The 10,179-nt window shown below is 52.0% G+C and overlaps 1 protein-coding gene across 1 annotated transcript; it reads right to left on the reverse strand.

Moving 5' to 3' along the window:
- Positions 1-1,643: 1,643 nt before the first annotated feature.
- On the reverse strand, positions 1,644-8,748 carry COMMD9 (COMM domain containing 9). The gene is made up of 6 exons (XM_081098442.1): positions 8,679-8,748; positions 6,886-7,011; positions 5,961-6,100; positions 4,944-4,978; positions 4,003-4,106; positions 1,644-2,447 (listed from the first exon to the last, which is right to left on the reverse strand). The coding sequence occupies exons 1-6, from the start codon at positions 8,727-8,729 to the stop codon at positions 2,307-2,309; spliced, it is 597 nt and encodes a 198-aa protein (XP_080954568.1). The 5' UTR covers positions 8,730-8,748; the 3' UTR covers positions 1,644-2,306.
- Between the last annotated feature and the right edge of the window lie 1,431 nt (positions 8,749-10,179).

Genomic DNA, 10,179 nt, shown 5'->3' on the forward strand with positions numbered 1-10,179 from the left:
ATATGGTGTCTACTATTCATCTTCCCCAAAGGTGGAAAACAAACCCTTTAAATGAGCGTGTGAGGTGAAGGGTAGCGAACATTTACTGACCGGCCCAGCGACTGGTGCCCGCTGTCTCCCAGGCACCCAGATGGCTCTGCTCAGCAGGACCTGGCTAACGGAATGCCCAGCTCGCCTGACAGGACGCTAGGCTCCTGCTTCCGGTTAGTCTTTTATTGAGGCCCACAGGACAGGATTTGAAGGTTTTTGTGGGTCAGAGGGAGTGGGAGAAAAACAGGGGAATGAATTTACAAGGCTCTCAACCTGGAATAGTGGGCCGCCTTCCCGGTCCATGAACTCATTGCTGATGTAAAAAACGTGTTCATTTCCCACAGGAGGGACCCCCAGCTGGCATCGGACTGTCAGTGGTTCGGCCCCACGGCGTGCAGAACTGCCATTTGAACAGAAGGGAGCTCAGCTCCCGGGAGCCAGCAGACAGGCGCCTGGGATCCTTCCTCGACTTCTCACCTGGTGTCTCCCCAGGTGGGAGGACTGCTCACCTCCACTGCAGCTCCCGTTTTCCCAATGGACCCAAAGCCACCAAGCTCCATGGCCCGTGCAGAGTGCTGTGCGGCCGAGGAAGCTGGAGAAAGCTGGGCCCAAGTCCTAACCAGGCCATTTACCAGCAGGTGACTTACCCTCGATGAGCGCTGAGCGGGTTTCTGCACCGACAAAGGGAGGATGAGAACATTGTCACACCTGCTGTTAGAGCAGATGAAACAGTGAATGGCTTTCTCCTTTCCTGCCATTAACAACCAGAGCTGGCACGGTGCAGCCTTCCTATTTGCCACAACAGTGCTAGGTGCTTTTAGGCGCCTTGTCATTTAATCTTCACAAAGGCCCTGCAGGTAGGTAACATAATTATCTCCATTTAATATTAAATACTGGGAACTGGGAGGATTGAGGCTTAGAGGTCAAGCCCTTGCCACCGAGAAGTGGAGCTGGTTCCCACCCCTGCTGCCTGCCGGTCTCTTAACCCGGCTTCTCTCCCACCTGCCCTCCCCCACCCACACCATCGAGAAGGCACCACAGCAAGCATGTGGCCCTCCAGCTGCGAGTTTGACCTGCTTGTGCCACAGTGGAGCACTGGGACAGCAGGCTGCTGCTGGGGGAGTGATCCAGAAGGGGGGCGTGTCACACACTGAGTCCTATGACGTGTCAGATGACGCTAAGGCAGCGGTTCTCAACCTGTGGGTCGCGACCCCTTTGGGGGTCCAACAACACTTTCACAGGGGTCGCCTAAGACCATCGGAAAACACACATAACATATTGTTTTTGTGATTAATCGCTATGCTTTAATTATGTTCAATTTGTAACAATGAAATTGGGGGTCACCACAATATGAGGAACTGTATTAAAGGGTCGCGGCATTAGGAAGGTTGAGAACCACTGCTCTAAGGGGTGCTTTCATCACAGCTGTCACAAGCACACTGCCAACCTTGCCTTTGCTCTACAGGACACACAGGCACACAGAAGGTAGCGAGGGTCCCTGTGGCTTCAGGTCACATGTGGTCATGGGCTTGGCTGGGAATTAGGAAGCTGGGGTCACCCTCACACAGAAGGCAGCCCCAGCCCAAGGCAATGAACTCAGGCTCAGCAGAGAATCAGAGGTTTTCAGAACTGTTTATTCCCATCACTCCCACTCACCACCCTGGAGGGGCTGCATGATCCAAGGATGGGCCCCAGCTTCGCGAAGAGAATCAGCCCCCATTTCAGACCTCCTGTACCGACAGGAGGCTCTGGTCTCGGGGCAGGAGGCCACACTGCCGGGACCCTGCTCTGTGGGGTCTGCCTGGCCTCTCGGACAGAGAAGCAGGAGCCGCTGGCACCTGCCACCGACCCCCTTCCTGTGTCCCAGGACTGGGAATGCGCTCATCAGAGCTGGTGCTGGAGAGGAACTTACGAGAGAGCTCCTCAACGGGGCCTGAATGTTACAGCGGCCACAGGGCCGCTGACAGGCTCATGAGCCCCCACACGGCCACAGCGGTTACTCAGGTGCACGCAGGAGCCTTTCAAGGTGGAGGTTTCTGCCCACCAGCCTGGGAAGAGGAAGATGAGTGAGGAGAACAACGTGGGGGCGTGGCTGCGTCCTCCAGTCCAGCTGCACCTTCGGATGGCAGCCCCGTCTGTCCCCCAGCCTGCCTGGCCCGTCTGCTGTCGGCTGCAGCTGCTGCCACCAGGGCAGCCCGCTGGTGTCAGTCGAGTCAGGAGATGCTCCATTGCTGGCAGAAGCCGGGGCGTGGCAGTGGGGCTGGTGGCTGGTGGTGTCATTTGTTGGCCACGGCAGAAAGCTGGTCCCGGATGCGACCCAGCCCGTCTAACATAGTGTCCAGCGTTTCCTTGCTCAGCTCCATGGTGACAGCTGAGACGGAGGGGCTGTCCCTGCACAGCCTGGGATCTTCCTTGATCTGGAAACAGAACACAGCCCCAAAGTCATCGCCGTCTCACCTCCTACTGCCCAGCAGGTGAGCCCTGGACCCGGGAGCCCACCCCCATCCAGGGAACCTCTGAGAGGCTCTTTGCTCAGAGCGACTGTCCTGTGGGGCGCGGCCACAGGGTTTTGGACAGGTTTGGACTGAGGAGAGGGCACAGGCCTCTCATTGCCACGTGCAAGTCCCAGCTTGGAGGGCAGAGCCCTCACGGCACAAATATAGCCAACAGATATAGTTGTGAGCTTGAACCTATGGTCCGAACACGTGGCCCCACGTGCCTGAGTGAAATGGGCTTGATAGAGTTCAGGTGCATGTAGCTGAGTAGGACTGAAACCCACGAGAATGTTGTAAACATCTTGATCACGCCCTTACTTTGCCTCATGGCATCTGCTATAAAATAAAGACACAGCTTGTGGGCGCTGGTGCCGTCTCTCCATCTGGGAGCAGCGTCCCACCGAGACCCAGCTTTCCTTCTCTTGTCTGTCTTCTCTCAATCCTTCAAGCCCCCACTCAGGGTCACTGAACCAGGCCGAGCTGGCATGGCACCTGAGGCGCCCTGGGGCTGAGTATGCCATGGCCGTGCCGGCTCGCCACATTGTCCTCGCCCTGGAGTCAGCCAGCAATGGGGGAGGAGGAAGGCGATGGCTCTGAGGCTGGGGGTCAGTTTCCATTCGCCACCAGTGCTCAGGGCAGGAATCGGGGAAGCCGAGGCTCACCTGACTCTCACTCAGCCTTCAAGTGAGAAAACGTCACGTGTTCACACTGACAATTCACACAATGGGCTCTAGGGGTCCGTGAGGATCCAGTGGGATGCAGGGAACATCCCGGGGCGGGCAGTAGGTTCGTAAGGAGCTCTGTGCCACTGTGTGCTTCGCATAGCAAGTCGACTACGAGGGTGTGTAAATGAAGGCAGGCAATCGGAGCACTCACGCACCCAAGTGCACTGTGCCACTTGACATTCCGAGTTAATGAAGCGACTGCAATAATCAGAACCTGCATGTTTCGTTCCATACGAACAACCGCCAGCCTGCCTTTGCCCACCGCTGTATTACGACCTGTACTTATGTTGATAGCTTTCTTAAACAGTAAGCTTTACTAATATTTAAAAACGTCATTATTAGAGGCACCCTTACGTTCTCATTTTCTTCAGGTGTTGAGTTTCTGGGTGTCTGGTTAAGTAAATACAGTATTCCATTATCTAATTTTACCCAAACAAACCCTTAAAATGGGTCCGTGGCTTTAAAAGATTCCTGGAAAGAACTGTGAAGATAACACCAGTGAGGCAAGAGCGCGAAAACAAGAAAATGAAGGGACCCGTCTCCAACTGCCGGCAGGAGCCCTGCCCAGCGCATCATGAGACATATTATGTCTATGTCACTACACATATACTTCATAAATCAATGCCGTGTTTGGGGGCAGCTTTTTACTTATGGAGCTAGAGAGCCCTGAACCCTGGCATTTCCCATGGCCCCCGGGGGTGCCAGTCGCTGCCGCCCTCCTGTCCTTCTAGTGAGGATGACGATGGCCGTACCTTCATCTGGAGCAGGCAGGTGGGGACCACCATGCGGCTGATGCTGTCGGAGGCGGTTTTGATGTCCACTCTCCAGTCCAGGTCCACCAGGCGTGGCAGAGAGACTGGGGGAGGAGGAGGAGGACAGTCCCGCTCAGAGCTCATGTCCCCGCGTTTACCGAGCCTTTACTCTGTGACAGGCACTGAGAAAAGGTCAAGTGTGTTCACAATGGCAATTCACGCAATGGGCTGTCCACGTGTCATGCACGTGATCCATGGAGGGAGACAGGCAGACGGGCCCACTGCTCCGTGCCACCTGCGCTTAGGGCTGAGCATCCCCAGGCTTCTGCCGGAACCCCGGCCCTCCAGAAGGCAGGACAGGATGAGAAGTGGCACTGATAGAGAAGACGGGTGGAGGCCTGAGGCTTAGGAAATGTGCAGTTTCAACAACAGTGGAAAGAGCTTTTGTTTGAGAGACAGAGACTTGGCTGGGAGACGGGTTCCACCTCTGAGCCTCTGCTTCCTCATCTGTAAAATGGGGATAATCTGAGCCTCGCTCCCGGGTGCTGGGAGGAACAGTGAGCAACGCAGGCAGAGTTCTTCAGCGGAGTGACTGGATCAGAGTAAGTTTCGTGATCCTTTATTAAATATCCACTTTCATTCAACCTTTCAAACTAATTTCAATTACATTTTTCTTTCCTAATGGAAATATCATTATTTTAAGTATTTCACTTACTACTTGGACATTTCAGTTTATTTTTTTTAACAACATGCCTGTATTATGTTAAGCTTATAATCAGAAAAAAATTAAAAAGTGGAATTAAAAAAAACCCCACATACATGTTGAGCTTGGGATCAGGTTAATTCCCTTTGATTTTTGGTTAAAAACTCGCCACCTGGCAGGTTCGGAGCTGGGCTGGGAAGCAGGGTGAGGAGGAAAAGGCACAGTTCTTGGTACTCACTCAGATCAGCTTGGGCTTCCGCTCTCCACGTAGATCTGTGTAAGAGGGAAAAATGAGGAGAAAATGATGGCACAGGATGAAACCGGAGTCTCCTGATAACGAGAGGCCCATGGACCTGGGCCTCTGCCCTGCCCCCCACTGTGCCCCCAAACCTGTGATCACCTCCTGACAGGGAAGGACCACAGGAGCACCTCATTCCGGTGAGCAGTCGTTTGTGTGTTTGTTTGTAAAGCTCAGTGACTTTAAGGACAAAGTGCTGTTCGTTTTCACAACTTAAAAAAAGGAAAAGGCTCAATGTACTGCAATCTTCTTGGCCATCGTTCTCAAACAAGCAGAGAAAAGGTTGGCCTAGTCTTTTTTTTATATATTGATTTGAGAGAGAGAGAAATATTGATGCAAGAGAGAAACTTCTATCGGTTGCCTCCTGCATGCCTGCTACCGGGGGTGGAGCCCATGGCCAGCATGTGCCGACTGGGAATGGGAGCAGCAACCTTTTGGTGCACAGGACGGCGCCCAACTGACTAAGCCACACGGACCAGGGCCGCCCATTGCCTTTAGCCCAGCAAGAAAGTAAGTGAAGCAAGTTTCTATGATAAATTGTTCACTGAAGTGAAAATGGCCAACAGCATTAGTATCTAACCCTTGGGAATCTCTTAACTGAATTACACAGAATTTCTTTACACAGCGGAATATGTTCAGCCACTAAAAATGTTACTGAAGGCAAATATGTACGGACCTGAAATATCATTGACATTAATACTGTTCATTGCAAACCAGCTCGTTTTAAAGGGGCATCATCCCACGGGGTTAAAAACAGACACGCCCACCTCTCTGCAAAACATAAACACGCCCCGAGAGGCTCCCGCTAAGGAATGCACGCTGCCAACGCTCCAGGGGGCGGGATTAGGGTTGTTTTTTTTCTCACCCTGTGTGCTTTTCAAGAATGAACGTATTATTTCTAGAACAGGAAGAACAAATATAAGCCTTACAAGGAACACTGAAGAATCGGGCACTCACATGTTTTCTAGGATGATTTTTGTCAGCAGGTTTTTGAGGTTCTGGTGGAAACTGGCAGGAAAGAGAGCCAGCACGGCCTCGGCGGAGGACAGGTCCCGGAACGCCGCCAGCCTGGTGAGGCGGTGCAGGGCCTGGAGCAGCTGCGGGAGAGACGGGAGCCCCGGGCAGGCGGTGAGGAGAAGTGGGCCAGGAGATGGGGATGGGGAGAGGGAAAGGGGGCAGGGCTCTACCCCCCGCCTGCCACACATTGCTGGTCATTCAACAGAGTCCCACCAGCCCCGAGGCCTCTGCTGCAAGTGCCAATGTCCATGTGCCAACTTCAGTGAACAAAGCTCCAGATTGAAATAATACCACCACCACCAACAACAACATGGGCCAGTTTGGGTGGCCTCCTGTGTTAGAAAACTGTTTCCCTGGAAAAATAAGGCGGTGAGCGCTCCATACCAGGAGTCCCTTTCCCCTTCCTCTTGGCCGTCAGCTGAGCTGAGGCGAGGTCCGGCCGGCGCACATCCTCCCTAACAGTGCTTGGGCCTCGCGGTTTCTGCCCAGAGATCCCTGAAAAGTCTGCCTAAGTATCCGACAATTAATGAGCGTCAGCAAGTTACAGGTCGGGAAAGAAAAGTCTTAAAAAGGTTGTCTTGTGGCCACACTGTTTAGGCAACAAGTCAGAAAAAGAAACGGTCAGGAGTTCTGATTCTGGTAAGTTCTCCCAGCCATGCTCATTTACAACAAGGAAATCAAGGTTCAAAACAAAGGTGTTCAGTTCACTGACGCTAAAAAAATAATCTATTTTAAGTTTGCTTTAATGTCAACAGACATTTAAGGGGAACATTTCCTTGGACACAGCAATGACTGCAGGGGGGTCAAGAAAGAGACTGATGAGTTGAGAGTCTGATGCTCAAAGGTCATTTCTGGTCACACTTACTTGCTCTGCCTCCTCCTGGGTCACAGACAAGCTGGAACACGTGATATCCAAGAGTTCTTTCGAGCCGAGGGCTGAACTGGAGAAGCTCTCTTGGCACAGCTGTCTGACAACATCTTTTGAGGAAGCCTATGAATTAATCCACAGGTGGAAAACAAATTAAGTCACCGAAAATACATGTTTTAGAACAGAATGCACATAGGGAAGATGGATTAGAAGTACTTTTCCTTCTTCTTCCCATTAGGTACAACCAGCAATCCTGGGGACTATATAGAAAACAAACCCAAGACGACTCTGAAAGGGGGTGCGGAGAAGACAGACCCGCTGTGGACCTCATGACCAAGGAATGACAGGGTGGTGAGTTCCTGGGTTTTCTTTTTGTTCAGACATCCCAGACTTTGAGCTGAAGAAGAGGGCAATGGAGGATGCCAGTGGGTGCAGGAAGCAAAAAGCTCCAACAAATTCCTGCTCTCTCTAGCCAACAGACCAAGAAGGGGCAGCCTAGCAAAGCAGAAAACCTTAGACAATAACTGCTCTAGTCCAGCCAAACACCGCGGAAAGCACTGTGGCCCCCTCCCTTCCCCAGGTCAGCAAAGGCCGAGTGGGAAGCCTAGACTTCCACCTTGGGAAGCTGTAACGAGGTGTCCCAACATCCCTGCTGCCGTGGTGTCAGGCAAGGCCAAGCAGGAGGCTGGGGCTAAGTGGGGAGCTCCCTGCCAGGCAGTCACAAGTCCCATCACCCAGAGGTATCAGCAGAGGCTGACCTTGAAAGTCCGTACCTCCAATAGGAACTCGGGGAGGGGGTGGGCAGCCACAATGAGGGTGAGCAGAGCGCGTTAGGTTTCCAGTCCCAGCTTTATTACCTCCTTCATTAATGCATCCAACAGCTATTTATTAAGCACATGCTGTGTGCCAGGTGTTGGGGGAGCACTTGTTGGCAACACATTTGTGAATAAAAGAGATGCCTTTAGGGACGGAGAATAGGACAGAACACTGGGGAGGTGGTTAAAACAGCAGAGGGACCATTGCATGAATCAATGATGTTGTGCCATGAATGATGAACGTGTGCTACACACAAATGCTGAGTATTGCTAACTCAATCCTCTTCGTCTGGTGGGTTGTTGTTTTTTAAAAAGTCCCTCATGGGTCTTAAATTCTTGTGAGAAAGAAAGACGACCAACAGACGGCTAAGGTCCGCTACTGACAAGAACTGCGAAGGAAGATAAAGCCGCCCCTTCCTATAGAGGAAGTCAGAAGTTAGGCAAATAACTCCATCATCTCATTACATCCTTCCAAGCTCTATGAAGTAGGACCCTTTCAACCTCACAATCCTTCAAACGATTATCAATTTTTTTGGCCCTTACATGGGTCCGAGGAAGTACAGAAAACCCTGGACTCGGAGAAGGAAGAACGCACGTGACTCAGGGGCTGGCGCGCAGAGACCATTTCTCCACCACCCGCCCGACGGGCTGCTGGGTGCGGCCTCAACTGGCCACGCGGCCTGGCAATTACCCCTAATGCACCATCGTCAAAGCCAGCCCCAGAGGCTGTAGCAGGAGGCATCTGTACGGCGCCTTCACAACCGTTATCTTAGGTGCTCCCCACCATGGTTAGGGCGGTATACATTTTATTCCCTCTTTTGAACGGCTCGGAAGCGCGCAACGACTTCCCCGGGCCACAGAGAGGTAGTACCAGAGTTCTGACTCCAAACCAAGGTCCCTTTATTCCCAATTCCTACTCCGGCTAAAATCCCGAGGACAAAGGGCGCCTCGGGCTGTCCCCACCCCTCCATTTACCTTCAACAGGCTCTGGAGCGCCCCAAAATTGTCCGCCGTCAACGCAGCCATTTCCCCCTAGTCATGTGACCGCCTCACAGGGGAGATGCGCGGTCACATGGTCCCTCGGCCGCCGCGGGGCATGCCGGGGACTGTAGTCCTTCGAGGTGGCGGAAACTGCCCGGCGGGGGGCACTGCGGGATGGGGAGGAGCCCAGAAGGGCAAGGTGACTGGCTAGGTCCGCCAGGCGACGGGAGGGCGATGGGGTTGAGAGGACGCGGGCGGGGGTTTTCAGAGGAGGAAATGACTGGGCTCGTTTACTTACGAGATCAAGGGAAACTCTGATTTTCCTTGACCCAAGTGGGTAGGCTGGCTGCTTTGAGGAATGCGCCTGCATGGCACACGCCGTGGAAAGCAGTGACCAGCTACCTGGCTGGGTGGAAATACAGTGTGGCTGTGCATTATCGGAATTCTTGGAACTCACCCCGCTCCCCTAGCTCCAAGAATGCAAAATTGCTTTCCCGTGTATAGCTTCCTTCTGTGGGAGATAGATAGGAACTGGTATTATTTGCATTATCCAGATGGGGAACCTGATTCACTTAGGGTTTTAATGACTTTCCTGTAGACCTAGTGCTGAAGAGCTGGTGAAGAAGCCTTAGGAAGAGGGGAGTAAGAAGGAAATCGAATGAATGGAATGTTTGTTAAATAAATAATATCAAAATTAATTTTGTGACTTTTTAGATTAATTTCTGTGACTTTTTTTTGAGGGGACATTGCCTTATTATCTGCAGCACTGTGCCTTCTTGTCTGGCTCTAGAAAGGTGAGCAGCATGGCCACCAGCCTTCAAAGTGGCCCCCAATGACCCTTGCTTCCCTGTATTCACACCCTGTGTAGTCCTCTCCACGTTGCACCAGGATTGGTCTGTGTGACTCACAGCAGATGGCAGAGGTGATAGCGTGTCACTGCTGAGATTAGTTATAAAAGACCGCAGCTCCTTGATGCTCTCTCGGTTGCCTCCTCCCTTTTTCTTGAATCTCTTGCTCTAGGGAGAGCAGGCTGCCATGTGTGAGCAGTCCCCTGGAGAGATCCATGGGACAAAAAAACTGGAGCCTCCGGCCAATAGCCAGCAAGAAACCAAGCCTGCCCACGGCCTCGTTCCTGAGTTTAGGAGCAGGTTCTCCAGTCCTGGCAGAGCTTTGAGATGACAGCAGCCTTGGCCAACATCTTGACTATAACCTCATGAGGGATTCTGGGGCTGAGACATCCAGCTGAGCCACTCCTGGATATCTGACCTTCAAAAACAGTATAATTGTAAGTGTTTATTGTTTTAAGTTACTGAATTTTGAGATAATTTTTTACAAAACAATAATAACTGATACAAGGAGGCAATAAAGCAGAGGGACTTTAGAATTCAATCTCAGTTTGAATCCCAACTCTACATGTTATTAACCATACTTTGAACAAATTCTTGAATTTCTCTGAATCATATATATGTGTGTATATATATATATATATATATAT

Source organism: Myotis nattereri, assembly GCF_964212035.1.
Source record: "Myotis nattereri genome assembly, chromosome: 9".
Lineage (NCBI taxonomy): Eukaryota > Metazoa > Chordata > Mammalia > Chiroptera > Vespertilionidae > Myotis > Myotis nattereri.

Coding starts and splice junctions, on each gene's coding strand:
- COMMD9 (XM_081098442.1), bottom strand. CDS start 8,729: ATGGCTGCGTTGACGGCGGACAATTTTGGGGCGCTCCAGAGCCTGTTG. Junction 4,979..5,960: donor AAAATCATCCTAGAAAACAT/GTGAGTGCCCGA, acceptor CCTCTTACACAG/ATCTACGTGGAGAGCGGAAG. Junction 2,448..4,002: donor CCTGCCTGCTCCAGATGAAG/GTACGGCCATCG, acceptor TTCTGTTTCCAG/ATCAAGGAAGATCCCAGGCT.